At 38.3% G+C, this 18,113-nt stretch overlaps 3 protein-coding genes across 3 annotated transcripts; 1 reads left to right on the top strand and 2 right to left on the bottom strand.

Moving 5' to 3' along the window:
• Positions 1–493: 493 nt before the first annotated feature.
• tmem167b (transmembrane protein 167B) lies at positions 494–6,000 on the bottom strand. Its single transcript, XM_083891913.1, has 3 exons — positions 5,879–6,000; positions 4,618–4,749; positions 494–2,245 (listed from the first exon to the last, which is right to left on the bottom strand). The coding sequence occupies exons 1-3, from the start codon at positions 5,886–5,888 to the stop codon at positions 2,163–2,165; spliced, it is 225 nt and encodes a 74-aa protein (XP_083748039.1). The 5' UTR covers positions 5,889–6,000; the 3' UTR covers positions 494–2,162.
• Positions 6,001–8,318: 2,318 nt separating this feature from the next.
• On the top strand, positions 8,319–11,870 carry LOC310929236 (protein FAM107B; the record flags this gene model as incomplete). The annotated part of the gene is made up of 3 exons (XM_083891957.1): positions 8,319–8,458; positions 10,378–10,522; positions 10,700–11,870. The coding sequence occupies 3 exons, from the start codon at positions 8,319–8,321 to the stop codon at positions 10,796–10,798; spliced, it is 384 nt and encodes a 127-aa protein (XP_083748083.1). The 3' UTR covers positions 10,799–11,870.
• A 1,163-nt stretch (positions 11,871–13,033) lies between these two features.
• Positions 13,034–14,057, bottom strand: b3galt6 (UDP-Gal:betaGal beta 1,3-galactosyltransferase polypeptide 6; the record flags this gene model as incomplete). The annotated part of the gene is made up of 1 exon (XM_083892731.1): positions 13,034–14,057. Exon 1 carries the CDS (start codon positions 14,048–14,050, stop codon positions 13,034–13,036), a length of 1,017 nt encoding a protein of 338 aa, XP_083748857.1. The 5' UTR covers positions 14,051–14,057.
• Between the last annotated feature and the right edge of the window lie 4,056 nt (positions 14,058–18,113).

Here is an 18,113-nt window from a genome sequence, read left to right as displayed (position 1 = left end):
ACATGATTTGTGGTCCGCAAAATATTTTTTGTACGGTATATTTGTCTGTACTGTTGTTGTCGGTGAGTTCAGTTTGTTATATGAACATTATTCCTGAGTCTCTGTGACATATTAGGAGGATTTTATGGCCAGTTGCTTTAGATTTATTACATAATGCACCTTTAATGATGCATTTATGTGGAGCAAAGAAACCAAGGAAATATTGTTATTATTGAAAAAACACTCAGATTTCCAAAATAGTTAACTATTATTTTATTTACAGTTGTTGCAGTTCTGAATCTAATGTTTATAAATTAGACATTGCCTTGGACATCTGATTATTTTTATTCTCATTTATACTAACAGTCTTTACATAACTGTAGCAATTTATCTGGACATACAGCCAAACAAAATTGGCAAAGTGTAAATATCTATAACATTTGTTCTCCTAATTCCCCCAATGTATGAATATACAGGTCTTAAGTTTAGGGTTCTAACATAAGACAAACAAAAATGAAGACAAATCCTGTTTGATCCGTTTACTCAAAATTGCGTTGCACCCCTAACCCTTCCAAAACAAAAATATATATAAAAAAGTAAGGTGGCAGAATTATACACAGAGTAACAGCAGAGAAGCATCATCTCTTTTTATAGCATTTACATCGTCAAACATGTCAGATACAGTCGTCCAGTTACAACATGTTGAAATATGCCTATTTTAAAGTTTTTACTCTCGTCGTCCCCTCTCTATGATAATATAGCGTGATTCCTAAAGGTCGGGTCATACTTTTCACGTCCGCGTCTACGATGGGACCGTTTATGTCCTTCATAAGACCCACCTCCACCTTGGACAGTGTAAACTGAAAAACCAAGTCTGTGCCAGAAACCCAATTTATTCTACACATGTATAACAGTTCCTGGGACATAACATGTTTCCAGGGTCACAGGGGTCAGGGTTTTGACAGGATGTAGCCACACTTTGCAAATGAAAAGCACAAACAAGGTGATGACGCAGACCTGATGTGGACAAATATATACGTATATGCACCGTGTAGCTCAATCCTGTCCAGTCAAGTTAGTGGCACACACTTGTTTCAGTTAAAAGAGATGTCAAAGAAGACGGTCGCCATGGAAACATGCTTGAGGTTACAAAAGGTAGTCCGCCAGTACTCATGAGAAATTGCCGCTACTAGAATGGAACGTTATTTAGAAGTTGTTTTTTTTGTCAATCCACCTTTTATCCACATGGAAACCAGTTTCTCATGAGCCATTGAAGGTTATTTTTGGGAAACAGGTCCCAGAGCGACAGAAATGTCAACATTGCCACTTTTCACATTTTCGTGATACCCCCAAGTTTAAGAATGAAAAATATAATTTTGGGAAAGTTCTGTTTCTGTGTGAATAAAGCCAGAGTAAACACGAAATGCAAGGCCGCTCTCCGCAGAACGTGCCATGTATGACCCGTCCCTAATGAGTTTATGACTTTCATAACCGTTTTAGAAGTTGACATAAGTACAAAACACACCAGTGAAAAAATGTGTATTTCAAACCCAAAACAGGTAGGAGATGTCATTACACAGCACTGTTAAGAAAAGTTAATAACTCCTAAACAGTGAAATATAGTGTATACAAGAACATCTTTATATATTAGCTCTGTTTGTCATAAACCCTCCACCTTTGACACAAGAAGTGACACTGAATATAAGTGGGTGCAAGAAGAAAATGGTCATTTTCTGTTGGATCTCTGGTTATTGGTCTTCCAAATATATACAGCTAGGTTAATTTCAGGTTATGCACAGGTATACAGTACGATGCATACACTGCAATTCTATCCAGCATCCTTCAGTATAAATAATCATGGGGTGTGAATAGAGACAACATTGTTACCCGACAACAGAACGATACCATGTGACCAAACAGGCTCTCTTCTCTATAATCACCGGATGCCCTTCATGTCTGTAGTGCACTGTATATTATTAAAGAAAGGGAGTTATGTACCCAGTCACCAGAAGGGGGCAGCCCTGGCTCTTATTCCACATGGGTCCACAGGGAAATGAGTTTTCATCAGTCATTTAATCCTGGAAGAGTCTCTGCATCACGGATTATCACATGACCACTGATGTAATGATGAGCTCATCCCCATCCTGCACCCGTACAGTCCTTTCCAGTCAAGTCTGCCTTGGTCATTTCAGGAAGACGACGTAGAAACCCATGACCACACAGGAAATCGCCACGGCAATGTGAAGCCGTGTCCCAATTACTGCAGCTGGAAAAACATATAAAAACACAGGAGGAGGATCAATACAATATAAAACACAATGAAAGTAGAGCTGCAATTCATGTTCATTTTCATTACCGTTTACAAAACCTTGACACGATGATGCTCTCAAATGTCTTGTTTTGGGCATACAATAATCACATCCAGGTCACACATAAAAAAACATCATAGATCATTAAGAATGACAACCATGAAAAGTTTTTATAAAATTTACAGTACATCAAGTAGGGGTTCCCTTAATCCTTTCATTTTTCTGAGCAATATATTTTGATGGTGCTTCATCACTTTTTTAATCTATTGCACAGTGCATATTGAACTGATTGTGTTGCAAATCAAATTGCAATCGCAACATCGGTGAGGAAAAACACAATTTCACATTTTCTTCAAATTTGTCCATGCCCACTAAAAGGTAGGTGTTGGAGCTCTCTATTTGTTTTGGTTCTTAAAGGGTCATTTCTGTAGGTAATAGTATAGCTTGTTTATCATATATTATTTTTTTTACATTATTGTCATGTTTTGATCATATTGCTTTGCTTAAAAAGTCTACTTTTTTTTTTTATTAGCCTAGGTTTATTTTTATGTTTCTGTTAGATAACCTGTTGGTACTAGTGTAAAGGCAGGAAGCTGGTAGGAGACTCGTGTGCACCTGGGTGTGGGCATATGCGTTTCTACTAGAGCTGCAACTAACGATTATTTCGTAATCGATTAATCTGTTGATTATTTTCTCGATTAATCGATGAATCGTTTGGTCCATAAAATGTCAGAAAATGCTAAAAAACATTGATCAGTGTTTGTCTAAGCTGGAAATGACGATGTTCTCGAATGTCTTGTTTTGTCCACAAACCAAAATGATTCAGTTTTAATGATGTCTTTGTTATGTGGAGCAAAAAAAACAAGAAATCAGAAATCTTGTTTTAATCATGAAAAAAGCTTCAAACCGATAATCGATTATCAAAATAGTTGGCGATTAATTTAGTAATCGATTAATAATCGATTCATCCTTTAATCGTTTCAGCTCTAGTTTCTACCAGAGCAGAAGAGACAAAGGATGCGTTTGCTTTATTTGACTAAATAAACCATTAAAGAAGAACCATAGAAGAAGACCGTAGAAGATGGATGGATGGATGGCTGGATGAAACCACTAAAAGTAGTTGTTTGATTTAGTTAAGGGGCAGTAAGGGGCCTTCTCTCTGTGCTTCATTTGGTTTGTGTCTGTAAAAATGTGCACAAACACAGATGAATGTCTCGACTAGTTGGGTGGCATAATTACTGTCTCTTTGTCCTTTGATCATTATGTAACATGAATTATCACAATTATAGGCTGAATATATCAATGTCACACCTAATAGTCCGGTTTGTTGGTGTGCACCTGATGGAAATTTGATACATTGTTTAATTTTTCAGCTAGTTCAGTTCACGTTCTCAAAGTCAAATGTCAAACACACAAATTTAAAATTGTAAACAGAAGTTATGTCATCAGAAATACAGCTCAGCTATTGGTCAGACATGGAGTAATCCTCCTTCTACATCATCTGTGGGTTAATGTTCATCTGCCCTGCTACACTGGTGATGAGCAGAACCCCTGGCAGGTGACTGGTAGGCGGGGCATAGTGGAGCACCTACAGCCTCAATGTTCTCATCCACATTTCCCAGTGAGGAACTGAGAGAACAGAGAGAAGAACCACTGAACAGAGGCAGGAGACTGATGCCATGAGGCCCCAATCCTACTCCTCCACAGGTAGGATAGCATATTTAACCAACCAATTGTTAGCCTGGATGAGGGCAACACCTGCAGCTCAGGATCCTCCTGCCCATGGGTAACGATGCTCAGCTCAATACGCTAGTTGCCAGATCAGCGGCAACTAGACCAAGGCTTTATCCATAAATACTAAGCTTCCCATGAAAGGTGCAGATATAAACTGCTCCAGAGCTCACTTTCAAGCTGACCAGAGTCTGGTTGTTTGGTCTCGGACTACCCTCACACCAACCGAAATTAACCGTAGTAAGGGGGTAAATGCACCAGGGGTTGATTTAACCAAACTAAATGAGTATTATGTGAAGACACCCATACCCTGGATTTCCACTGGACGCGGAACGGCCGCGGAACGGCAGCGGCGCGGTCGCCGTTGCAAATCGCTTCCATTCTAATCAATGTGAGCATTTCCACCAGACGGCTCCCAAGACTCCGCGCCGCTGCCGTAACGCGCCCGGTGGGGATTGACGCCGGGCAGAGGACGAAGCAGAACCGCGCCGCGGCCGTTCCGCGTCCAGTGGAAATCCAGGGTTAGATTGATTTTGTGTAGAGATATGTTATGTATTTATGTGGTGGACCAGCATGTGGTTCTAATTCACACCTTTACCTTTATAGAAGACACCCCACACTCCTTTCTTCTCCGACAGCAGCCAGCTGTTGAGGCGAGGCACCTTTTTGAGGTAGGCACACGTGCATATGAACAGCAGCCCAAACACCAGGATGCCATCGAAAGAGTACACTACAGAAGAGAGGAGGATCACAATAACAGAGTACATGATCACAACTCGTAACGTAGCTGCATGTTTGTGTATTCATACATATTCTTATGTGTATAAGTTCCTTTGTACAAGCAATAAAATCTAATTAGAAACAAAAACAACGATGCAATAATAGATTGATTTATGTGTGATTTTACATCTACTATTTAAAGACTGCCAATTAAATTATCTCTCATCATCTACCTCACATATACTTAACACACTGGTATAGTGAAATTAGATTTAGATGGAGTAAGAGATAAGGTGACTCTAATTAATATTATCATTATTATTATTTACATTTTATAACCACTCGGTATACGCATTTCTGATTTTCTTCCAAATTCCGCCAGAGGAACTACCACAGCTTGAGAACCATGGCATTAACCTGTTGTTATATTGGTAATTAATACAATTACTACAAAGTACATACTGTTATTAAACTGTTGCTCAGACCTACTCGTACTTGTTCCCTCGGTGTTTGTTTTTCATTGTCATTGTTGTTTTACTGTTGTTGACATCAATTATTGGACAGCACGTTTTAAATGTGTTTTGAAAGGTGTATTTTGGATCAAGGTTAATATGTTTATGATTACTAGTCATTCATTTGACCTATTCCTAACCAACAGCTGCAGTTACGTTAATAAGTGTCATTATTGCTGCCACGATGAGCAGCGTACGAACACAGCAAATCAGCTTTAAGGACCACAGTGAGTAAAATGCTGACACATCGTGTGTAGTGTGATGGTCTTACTATAGCTACCTGAATCAATTCGATTTAGCTGCCCAATGCTACTTAGCATGTTGCTTTCTAGCGACACAAAACACGGCGTTTCCAGCACCGAGTGGTTTTAAAGACATACGATTTGACAGCAATGTGGGGAATTATTTCAGCAGGTCTGTAACTGGGATAAAGAACTGACGAGACAGATGAAGATATTGAAGACGAAACATCTGTTTTAATGCTAACAAACTTGCTTTAATGCTAACAAACAGTGCTGCTCGGGGACACGTCTACAGCTAACCTAGCTTTAGCCTCCGTGGCTAGAAGTAGCCTAACTTACGTGACTTACGGCTCTGTCAGCGGGTTTAACCACACCGTTCACCTACCATTGGTCATGTTCGCAGCTTTCACTCTTCGAAGATGTTATATGACCCGGGTTTTCTTTAACTTAAAAGTCCGTCATGTCGTATAGGGAGAAAAACGATGCAACCCGCCTCGCAATCTGTCAGTTGACAGTTCCGCTTTCACTGACTTACATTCTTCTTCTTCTTCTTATCTGAAGTGTTGTGTTTGTTGATGGGGAACAGGGTTTTACCGCCCCCTATCGGACAATGACAGGACATGATAGGATTTGTCGTTGAATTTTCTATGTATTGTTGTATTGTAAATGTTCATTTATGATATATATTTTTAATTTATTAGACTATTAGTCTGTAATAACGACTGACCTGCAATTGCATTGAGTATGTGGAGTAAAAAAAACAGCACATCCATTTAGGCACACAAAAATATGGAGGATGATAAACATGACATGAATGAATGAATGAACGAATGCACAAATGAATGTATTAATACAGGAATAAATAAATGAGTGAACAAACAAATAAATGAATAAATACCGATTTTAGTTTTTTTCTTAGTATTAAGCAAATCAGATTACATTTGTGTACACTTTTTTAAATCACAATTTGAAGAAATTCACACATTACAGCAGCAAAAACAGGGAGACAATTGACAAGTACAAAATATGAAACAAATGAGCAATAAAAACAATATAAAATGTAAAATTAAAGAAACGTTAAAAAAAAATCTAAATAAGATGAACACAAGGGTATTCAATATAAGAGAGGGAATTAAAAAAAATTACAATAAATTCAATGTACAATTATTTTTTTAAATTTCCACCAAAGCGATAAATAAAGTCTATGTCTCCATCCACCTTGGTGCAAAACAAAGCACTCCCCTATGTTCATATTCTATTCTCTTAATCCCACCATATGCCGTTACTGTCTCTGGCACAAGAGAAGTTTGTCGCCTGATGAGAACAAAGGTGGAACAAAGGGTCGTCTTATTAAGACACTTAATGAGATTTGACCACAGTGGACAGTGAAGTACACCTGTCGCTGTTAAAGCTGCAGCTTCCTGACAACAACACTGAGCTTCTCCTGTCCTTTTCTCCTGCAAAAGCTTTTCTCTCTTGTCGACGATGCGTCTCTACCATGGCACACAGGTAAGACTGACTCCAACACCTTTAATGAACTAATGAATACAATTACTATGTTTCTTTGTTTTACTATGAAATGTAGGGGAAAAAACACACTTCTGTTCTAAATGAAAGCAGGTTTTAACTGGCTGCGTCTCTGTTAGGGCCTTGAATTCAGTTTTTTATGTCATTAGAAAGTGTTTCATCCATCAAAAAATAATTAGTTAAGTCTTTGAGAAAGATTCAGCTGTATCTTTTCAACATAAATTAATTTTGTGATGTGTTATTTTCAAGATTCACTTTTGAGTGGAATTTAAGGGAGGCATTTTAAAACAACAGACACAATTGAAAGAAATTAACAATAAGATGACAAATACAATCCATAATTTGTTAAAGAATATAATAAGCGAATAAAAGAAATGCAAAGATTAAGCACAATAAAATGTTAGAAAAAATAAAAATGATGAAATCAGGTTGACAGATTAAAGACTAAAAGAGTAAACATCATTTATAATTGAGACCATTTTGCAGGTGGCGGAAAAGATTTTCGGAAATATATTTTATTGATTTATTTTTACAAATTTCAAAGGGCATTTCACAGATGTAAAGACTTGCCCTTCCTCTGTTCTTTCAGGTGTCTCAAAAAGCGGGCCTTCGAAACAAAAAAGGTAAGACATAGACTTCATATATACACAATTTTCAAATATGGCCACCTCACTTTAAAAAATACAATTAAAAAAATAGTTTTAAAAAAAAGTACCTCAAATGAATACTTGAGTAAAAGTACAAGTACTTTTACTCAAGTATTCATTTGAGGTATATTTGAGGTTCTATACCAGAAAATGACTTTGGTCGAAGTTGAAGTCACTTTTTATAATATTGCTTAAGTAAAAGTATATAAAGTATATGATATTGTATTTAAGTGTCAAAAGTAATTTTCTGATATAAAATCTACTAAAATTTCAGAAGTAAAATTAAAAGTATTAAAAAAAGTGAGTGGTAGAGCAAGTTGTCTTTCAACTGGAAGGTTGTGGGTTCAATTCCTGGCTCTGCTAGTCTATATGTCCTTGAACAAGACACTTAACTCTGTAAAACTGTAGTGTAGGGCAGCTCATCGAGACTTTAAAATCTCTACATAAATACAGACCATTACTAACTCTTCTTCTTCTGGTTTTATTCGGTAGAAACGAGTAACAAAGATATTTAGATGGAATGTAGTGGAGTAAACGTTGATAGAAATAGAAATAACAAAGTAAAATACAGATGTGTGAATTTTGTACAGTAACAAAGTATTTACAAACTCAGAGAGACATCACTGCTGGATGGTCCAACATCACCAGGTGATGGAAAGTCAACAACAGCAGCAGCAGCAGGAGGATGACGACAGGCTTGACCTCATCATGCCCAGGAAGCTGCCAAATCCAGTTCTGGCTTCACACCAACACAGGAACCTTCACCGAGAGCTTCTCTTCTGCCACAGACGGTGAGAATCTCCTGAGCCCTGAACTTTAAGCTGATCTGTGTTAACCAGCGTCTGCTGCTGATCAACCCAGTTTGACTTTACGTCAACTCTGTTACGTCTCCATGTGTCTGATGTAAGCAGTGTTGGAATGTAATAGATATACTTTGCTGTGGTACTTCTTGAAGGCGCTGATTGAGCATGGAGCTTATTGTATCATTGACTTTCTTATCATACCTATGGAGCTCTGGATGTCACATGACTCAGTTAGCTCTCACTGCCATGTTGACAGGAAAAGCTCCTCTTTTTTTTTTTTTTTTAAAGCAACGCACAAACATAAGAAAACAAAACACACAACCCATCACAAAAAACTGTAACCAGGCTATTTAAAGTAGGAGCATACTGTAAATGAACTATGCCAATTTAAGAGCACGCTGACATGATTTAGCACTAAAGTGCATTACAAATTAAAAAACGAACAAACAAAAAAAACATATAGAGAGGCATCATGGGAAATAATGGAAGACAACAGGCAGCAGCAAAAAGGGTTCAAACTGAGGACACAGAGACTCCAGAGTAAGTTATTAGTAAAGGCAAGAGCTGCCAGAGAGAGAGAGTAATGCTGAGCTTTATTTAAAAAAGCAGACGAGCTGGTGAAGTGATGCTGACTCTATTATTTCCAGAACATTTGCGACATCACTTTCTTTAAAAAGGCAGACATAACTTGAATAAAGCATGGGAAGAATGAACAAAACTGGTTGGAAGTCTGTGTCCAGGACAGGCTCAAGCTTATGACTTGACACAACTCTGTTGCATCAAACTGGGTCAGTCCTCACTGCCTTTTTGAGCATTTTTGTGTGATTTCTTTAAATACTTTGATCGGCTCTTGGTTCATGTTGGTGTAAGAAATCCAGGGACAAATCTGGCCCAGTCCTGGTCTTTGTTTTCACATAGCATTCTCCAGGGTTGTTGTCACTCTTGTGTGTCAGATGGCAAAAAGAAAATCCATGTAACGATTATATCAGGTAGAGTAGATTTGGTTTTGTGGTGAATGAAGCAGCATTATATGATGATGCGGTCACTCAAAATGATCTCACCCATAGCTGTACGGTACATAAACAGATAAACAGAGGCTGAAGAAGTAGAAGTTAGCCAGTAGGGGGCAGCTTCGCCTACTTGATTTATAACATTGCACACCTGAGGTTAATGGTCTCGATGGCTGGTGTCAGAGCTTCTGCAGTAGAACATTTTGTAAATATTCTGTCATTTAGAGGAAAACTGACAATAAAACACAACACATAAGTGGACACCAGTGTGTTTGACAGCTGGTTTTCGATCAATAGGAGCCTGGTTGTATGTGAATTTCTAGTTTTAAAGGTGCCATATGTAACAATGTGGCCAAAAACGGTTACTACATTCAAATTCAAAATACCGAGGTCTTTTAGGTTTTGTTTTCTGACGTAACTGGCAACCCGTGGTTGCTCGGCAGCTGAGACTCTACTGACTGCAATGATTGGTAGACAGTGGTAGGTGGCGCCACATGCCAAAACATGATTTCAAAACATAAACATGATTTGCAGTCTGCCAAATATTTTTTTTGATGTAAATATTTTGTCTGTACTGTTGTTGTTGGTGAGTTCAGTTTGTTATATGAACATTATTCCTGAGTCTCTGTGACATATTAGGAGGATTTTATGACCAGTTGCTTTAGATTTATAACATAATGCACCTTTAAAAAAAACTATGCTGGCCTTTACATGTAATTACATGTAGTTACATGTAATATATTCAATATCTGCCAATAAACCCTCCTAAATGTTGCACACTGGACCTTTAACGTTTTGGGAATTATTAAGAGGAAGAGCGACAAATGACACTCTAGAGAAGCTTATGCTAATTCAGAACTTAATCTCTCTTTTGGCATTATGTCCATGTGTCCTTAGGGGTCTCTTGCCGAGAAGAAAACCAGAGCTGCAGCGTGTCCTGGAACACAAACAGAGGGAGCAGCACAAGCAGAGGGAGCTGGCTCTCCGTCCTCTCTCTGACTTAGAGGCCAAGCTTCGCTCAAGGCGGCAGAGAATACAAGTCGTAAGTACTGGGAGTGAAGAGAGACAACCACACAACCTGGAGATGACACTGACAGCATTTCAAATGATCCGTTATCTGTTTGGAGAGAGGCTGCCTGCAGATATTTGTGGATAAATAATCTTATTATAAGGAGAATGTCCAAATCAGAGCATGACCAGCACCTTTCCTGTCTTGCAGTGTGAAATGGAGGAGAAGAAAAGGAACGAGAGCTTACAGAACGTACCGGAGTTCATCCAAGTGAGACAAACCTTGAAGCACGTCCAGGGGTGGCCTTAAAATATCTTCAATTGCCTGTGAAACGTGCACAAAAATGGTTGATTTTGAAAAGCCTGAGTCAAAAATGGCCAGATAAACATCTGTTATTATTCAGGAGATCAATTAAGGTCTTTAAAAGTAAAAAATGAAAATGGATTTGGAGAACACCAACAGTAAAAAGTAAACTTACCCTTTTTAAGGAAGAATTTCACTGATAATGATCCAAAATGCCCTTAAATAATAGTTTCCCTTCTGAAAAAGTGAATGTTCTACCCTACACTGAAAGAATGAGAATAATAAGAGACAATTTAACAATTTTTCTTTTTAATAAAACATCCAGGGCGACCGAGCATATAAATAAAACAAACACTGAAACATGAGTTGGATTGAACCAGGATCTGTAACGGTGAAGAAACAGCAGTCACAGGAAAGAAACTTGAGCGATTCCTCAACTGTTTGCTGCTCTCTACGGTCTCGTCTTGTGCACTCACAGCTGCTGTACACATTTTTAGAGAAGGAGTGACAGCCAGACAGTTTCTCAGGCATGCATACTGTGTAAAACACAAAATGGAGGGGTAAGAGCTAATGTGTGGGGAACTGGTATCGAACCTAAAATGCCACTTCCAAGATTCGAACAAAAAAGGAGAAATCTCAGGAGTGGTGTGGACAACAGTAAACAAACATATTAGTGTGGATCTGTGCTGTAAACAGAGGTTGACAAACAAGCTGAAATCTCTGTTAAGTTAATGAATAAGCATGTGACTGTTGCTTTGGTAATGTAAATTTCGTTTACAGGACTGCAAATAAAACATGGACGTGGTCTTCTGGTTGCAAAAATAGCTCCTGTATTTGCGTAACATATCTGTCACACTTTGTCATTTATTTCCGTCTAAATTTGAACACAAGTGACATCATGTTGTGTCGAAGAAGTAGATATGAAACCATCACTTCTCAATTTCACATTAACTTCCATTCAAATCGCATTATGTTTGCAACCAGCAGCGTTGCCCCCTAGCGGCTAACTGCTACAACGAATAAGGTCTGCCGAACAAAACACATTCAACTGTTTTCCCTTTACACATTCTGTGCAAATCAAAACACCTCAAACATTGCATACTGTAAACATCTATGTGAACAAATGTATTATGTTAATAACATATGTGATTCACCCCCTGACATGATTTTTTTTTTTTTAAATATACAGTTTTTTGCTCACACCCTCTCTCTGTACCAGTAAAAATAAATTAATAATAAATAAAATACAAAATAAATTTGCTTTCACAAACAAATGTAGACATAATGGCAGGATTTTAACAATGTGTGTTTTCCCTCTTCTATCAACTACACTTTAAAATGTAATTTCTTTTTTTTTTTTTACATATTGAGCAAGAGAGAGAGCAGAAGAAGCAGAGTCAGTAGAGGGAAGTAGACCCACCACTGTGGTGAACCAGAGGCAGGAGACATTATCATTGGTCAGAATAACAAGGCCAAAGGTGGAAGTTGGTTTTTGATCCAAGAGTCACAGGATAATAGTTCTCAGTCGGTCTATATTGGCAGTGATGTGCCAATCTAAGTTGTGAACTTGTGCTTGTTGTCGAAGCAGGAGCCAAACATTAGTCTTGAAAACACATTAGACGGCTTGTTTGAATTCCTGACGTGACCTCTTTAACACTTGTTGTTTTCTAAATGCGGCACTTAATTGCTGGGAATTAATGGTGCCTTTTTCTGACTGTGACTCAACTTTTTAAGATAAGATTAATAGCATTATTAGACCCACATTGGGACGAATAAAAAAATTTTGTTTTGAACTTGACATCATGCTTTTAAAATGGATCGAACACTGTAACAGTATCAGACAAAACAACACCACTCATTTATTTTTTTTGTCCCCTTCAAGCCTTGCTTATTCTGTTTTTATCTTTGCCACTGGGACAGGGTTTTCGCTGAAAAATTATCACTTCAATTTACAGGACAAATGACCTAAACCTAAGGCAAGAACAAGCATAGCATTTATCATGTTTTTCACCCTGGGGTGCTTATTATGACACTGAACATTATGACACAATATGGGGCAGAGGAGATCACCGTCAATCCCAGGCTGTTAATCTACATTAGGCTGTCATGTTTTCAAAAGAATATTTCATGACATGCTTTGCCTTTGAACATATTTGAATACTTCCCCTCACCCATACACAAACGTGACATGATTTATTATTACGCAGGGTTGTCCGTTTCTACCATGTAAAGAGACAAAAGCTAAGGAATGCCATCCTTCCTTTGGCAGCACTGTGATGGTGGCACGCTCCAGTCATAGACGTAGGACAATCGTAGCTTGACTTCCTCTTTGCACAGCCTGCCGTCACGCTGCAGAGTCTGGTGTTTTTCCAACATGTCCTCCAAGCTCTGCTTATGCGTCACCAAATATTTGTTGTTGCAACCACGTGACTTATACTCCGTGTCAAAGCGTGGGTCATGTGTCCGGCGAACGTCGACTGGTGCCAACCAGGCGCCAAGAGACACGTCTTCACTCTGCCATGTCTTGAAGAAAGCTGCATTCAGATGTACGTAATGCACCAAGTCAGCTGAGAGGATGTAGCCCCCACCCAGTGCGTACGGTAAGTAGTAGTCACAAAGCTCCCAAGCGCTTTCCCGCCACTTGCCGGCTGTTTTCACTCGGCCCCTCCCTGAGAAGAAGCCCCAGTACAACTGGCTGGGCTCTTTCCCCTTCAGCTCCTCTTTAAGCAGGTCCAAGCGAGCAAACGTGTCATCATCTGCTTTAAGAACAAACTTGAACTCCACATTCTGGTCCAGCCAGGAGTACATGTGGATCAGCTTCAGTGTTAAGTTCTCGTACGAATCTCGTAACTCGGGCAGTAGGAGCAGGTCTTTGTGCCGTCCTTGCTCTGTGTTAAGGTTCTGGAGGTCCTCGCTGGAAAGGCCCTGTGTTCCCACCACAAACATGGCCAGAACATCAGAGTCCCGCTTGGCAAGCCAGGTGCTTCGGATGATGCTCCTCCGCTCTGTGTACTTAGGTCCAGTCGTGATAAGGACCACGAGGAATGCCGAGTCTTTCACTATGGATGGAGGATTATGCTGCTCTGGATGGGATTGCAAAACGTTGGCACGGGGAGCCTGGCCTGGGGGACCTGGGTGTCCCTGCTTCAAGGTTTCTGAGGTACATTTGGCCAAGAAGACAAGAACTATGGCAAAGCCGCAAACTGTTCCAATGACCAGGGCTGTCTTGTGGCGGCACACGAGACGGAACAGATTCATGTTGCTGTGTCTGGTGTGAAAAACACAAAATATATGCAAATCAAAATATGAATTTATGATCATATCTGTTTATCAAAGTAAGACTTGATTTGAAGTTGATACAAGACAAATATCTAGACCTAGTAGTATATGGTTATAGTTATAGTAGTTAGTTCCAGTTATTGAAGTGTGCATAATATGAAGTAATTTGACACATTATCAGTACTGCGTTTGTTGAGCGTACAGCTGAGTGCGCCGTCATTTTCATGAACCAGTCTGGGACAGGAAATAGCTGCCAGCAGGGAAAACAGAATTGAGCAGCTGAAGAAGAGGCTCCCCTTTTACAATCTATGCCTGCTTAGGTATACAATATCTTTAGAATAATATTCATAAACCACAAAGCATAAATTTGGTCTCCCTGTCATTCCACCAAAAAATAAAAAAATTAATTTTTGGTGTCTTCTATACACTGGCTCCTCTTTTTATGTCTAGGTCAAAACCTGGGGTGGAAACTGAGGAGCATGTGTGCACACCAGAGTCTGATTGGAAGTGTACATGTACTAGTAATTCAACTCCCAATCACATTATCTAGTTGTCTCACTTTGAGAAATTTTACTTCGACTTTGCAATTTCAGTCAGACTAACATGTTCACATTATCACAACGTTAAAAAACAGTAATACAGTGGTGTAAATAGGCCGAGCACAGTCACCAACATACTTTTTACAGACGTCAGATTTATTCCCAATAAGATCATTTTCTTTTTCATCCTCCTCCTCCTTTTCCTCACATATACTTCACACATTGGTATCATGAAATTAGATTAAGATGGCACAAGAGATAAGGTGACTCTAATTATTATTAGTTTACTTATTTTTTTTCATTTTCTACGCTCCACACACTGTTCACATACCCTGGTATAGTACAGTTACACGTACCACAGTTTCAGAACCATCATGGGTCTACACGATTTGTGTTTCTTGGTAATTTCAATGAGGTATTGTTTTTGATTATGATTTCGTGTTCATTTATTACACTGCCTCAATAGTCAATAAATCATATATATATACATATGTATATATATATATACATATGTATATATATACATACATACATACATATATATATATATATATACACATACATACATATATATATATACATACATACATACATATATATATACATACATACATACATATATATATATACATACATACATACATATATATACATACATACATACATACATATATATATACATATATATATATATATATATATATATATATATATATATATATATATATTCACCTATATATATATATATATATATATATATTCATATATACACATATATATATATATATTCATATATACATACATATATATATATATATATATATATATATGTATATATATATATACACATATATACATTTCTTACCATTATGTAAAGACATTACAGACGTAAACAAACATCGGTATCAGGAAACTAGTATGACAGTCTAGTTTTTAGTTTAAGACATGATGATTCTAATCAACTGAAGCAGGTTAGCAACGTTACCTCGCAACAGCAGCAACAACAGTGACTCTGTAGCGCCACCTGCTTGCTAAGTTGCATATATACGAGTGTGTATGTGCGTGATAAATCCATTAGAACGTGTCAGTTACCTTGAGTAAAAAGAAGCTGTCCGGTGGATGATGCAGGCAGGGCTGGCTGGCCACACACACACACACACACACACACACACACACACACAGTAGCAGCAGCTGTGGAGCTAACGTTAGCTACCAGGATAATAAGAGCCTCAGTTGCTGCTGCGCACTTAGCGAGCTCACTCCACTGACTGTCAACACACACAGACTGCTCATGTTGATCCAAACCACAGACGGAAACCACACAGTTCAAACTACAGGTTACAATGGGAAGGTTAAATGTGAGGCTGGAGAAGCTGATGCAGATTTGAGCATCTTTCCTATTTTCTTTAATGACTGGCTCAGTTGTGCGCGGCTGTGACGAGGCAGAAACCGGAAGTGACGCTCCTGAGAGAGGAGTGGCTAATTTATTTTATTTTTTAATTTAATTTAACCTTTCTTACATACAATATAAAACTGACAATATACATAACATTTAAAAAACAACAACAACAAAAACAACATACATTAAAGGAAAGCATTGACACAATTGCATATCTGACATATAAAATCATTAAAACCAATGATACAGACAATAAGAACTCGTATGGGCACATTTTTAAAAATAAAAATTATGTCAATAATAGAGATTCAAGAGATTCAAAGTTTATTGTCATATGCACAGTAACGAAACATGTTTCCCTGTACAATAAAAGTCTTTACTATACGTTGCTGCTGTCCAGTTTAAAAGGCAGCATGCGGGAAAATGCAATAGAATATGTAAACTATGCAGAAAAATAACTACATTAGTTATACAAATAATTATGTAAATATAGCTAAGTGGTTATGTTAAAAACGGACATGCAAATACGCTGTATGTGCAACAACTGGCAATGAGTGTGCAATTACACCTGTGTAAACTGAAAAAGTGAAAGTCTGAAACTCCTGTCAGCTGTTTAAGAGTCTGATTTTGGTGGGAAAGAAAGAGTTCTTCAGTCTAGAAGTCCTGCATTTCACACTTCTGTACTTCTGGCCTGAGGGTAATAGTGTAAACACTCTGTGCTGGGGGTGGTTGGGGTCTGTCATGGAAAATAACATGTGCTCTCATATATTGCTTGTTTTGTGCCCAATTATCTTCATACACTTGTAGTCCAAGCAATGCCCACCACACACGATTACCGTCCCAGCCTGTCTCTGGAACCAATGTCATCTTCTTCCCCAGTTGCACACATAGATTAGGGCGCAAACACCAACTATAAACTGTACAAACTTTCTCATGCGCCTCAGAGTCATCTTCGACTTGCCTCTGAGCCGTTGTCCGATTGATTCTCTCTTCGCAAAGAATAAACCATGCTTCAGCAATCAACTTTGATTCAACTTTATTTCTTCCTTACGACACCTTACGACAATTTTTTGCCACACCAGGGTCCTTGAGGATGGAAACAGCTCTCTTTTGGCCTCTGCGGTAGTAGATGGAGGGTAGTGGTGATCTTCTCAGCAGTCTTCACCTCTCTCTGCAGGTGTTTGTGGTCCATAGCAGTCATGCTGCTGTACCAAACGGTGATGCAGGTGGTCAGGATGCTATCAACAATACAGCTGTAGAAGTTGCTAAGGATCTTGCTGAGCCCTCTTAACCAGCTGTGTGGTGTTAAGTGTCCAAGTGAGGTCCTCACTGATGTGGATGCCTAGGTATTAAAGCTGCTCATAATAATAATTATCATAATAATTGACATAAATAATAGAAAAACAACACACAGGGGATAAGGGAGATAATTACCTTCATACATTGGGGGTCGATAATAATGGTCACTAGGAATTTTCACACATAAATAGCATAGCAACATGTACCATGTGTAGGTGTTTGGCAGCCATCTTGGAATCCCATGTCAGGGTTGGTGAGGTTGCTCCAACATTCCGAGTTAGACACCACGAGACAAGGGTCTCACTTTATGGGGGCTTCAATCTTATGACATCATGTCATCTGCAGTCTCACTGTTAGATTTTACAAATTCTTACAAACTGGAACTTTAATAAAAAAAAAGAAAAGAAAAGAAAAAATAAATACTAAAAATGAAATATAAAATATAATTTTCTTCTGCTTTATTCTGTCAAATATAAAATAGATTTATATTTAGCTATTATTTCCCATAATTTAATAACATATTTATGTCGAAAAATAATTCAAACGTCATTAAAAAAATATTACTTTCACTTTGAAGGATTCAATAAGCGTGCAGGGGGATTTTATTTTGAAATTTCACACCGGAAACGGCAGACGTTACCCATTTGCGTTTGGACATTAGCTGGAAAAATGGTCTCACCATTGTAAAACCATAGATTGTGTAAATTAAACAGTATTATGTCGTCTGTACATGGCATTAAGGTCACTAACGTGGGCAAACCCGGTCACGTATGTGCGTAACTCGGCGTGTTTGTTCGTTTCAGAG

Source organism: Microchirus variegatus (assembly GCF_963457635.1).
Source record: "Microchirus variegatus genome assembly, chromosome: 7".
Lineage (NCBI taxonomy): Eukaryota > Metazoa > Chordata > Actinopteri > Pleuronectiformes > Soleidae > Microchirus > Microchirus variegatus.
Note: the sequence above shows the minus strand (reverse complement) of the source record. Positions and strands in the feature narration are given on the sequence as shown.

Coding starts and splice junctions, on each gene's coding strand:
- tmem167b (XM_083891913.1), bottom strand. Junction 2,246..4,617: donor GTGGGGTGTCTTCTATAAAG/GTAAAGGTGTGA, acceptor ATGTTTTTCCAG/CTGCAGTAATTGGGACACGG.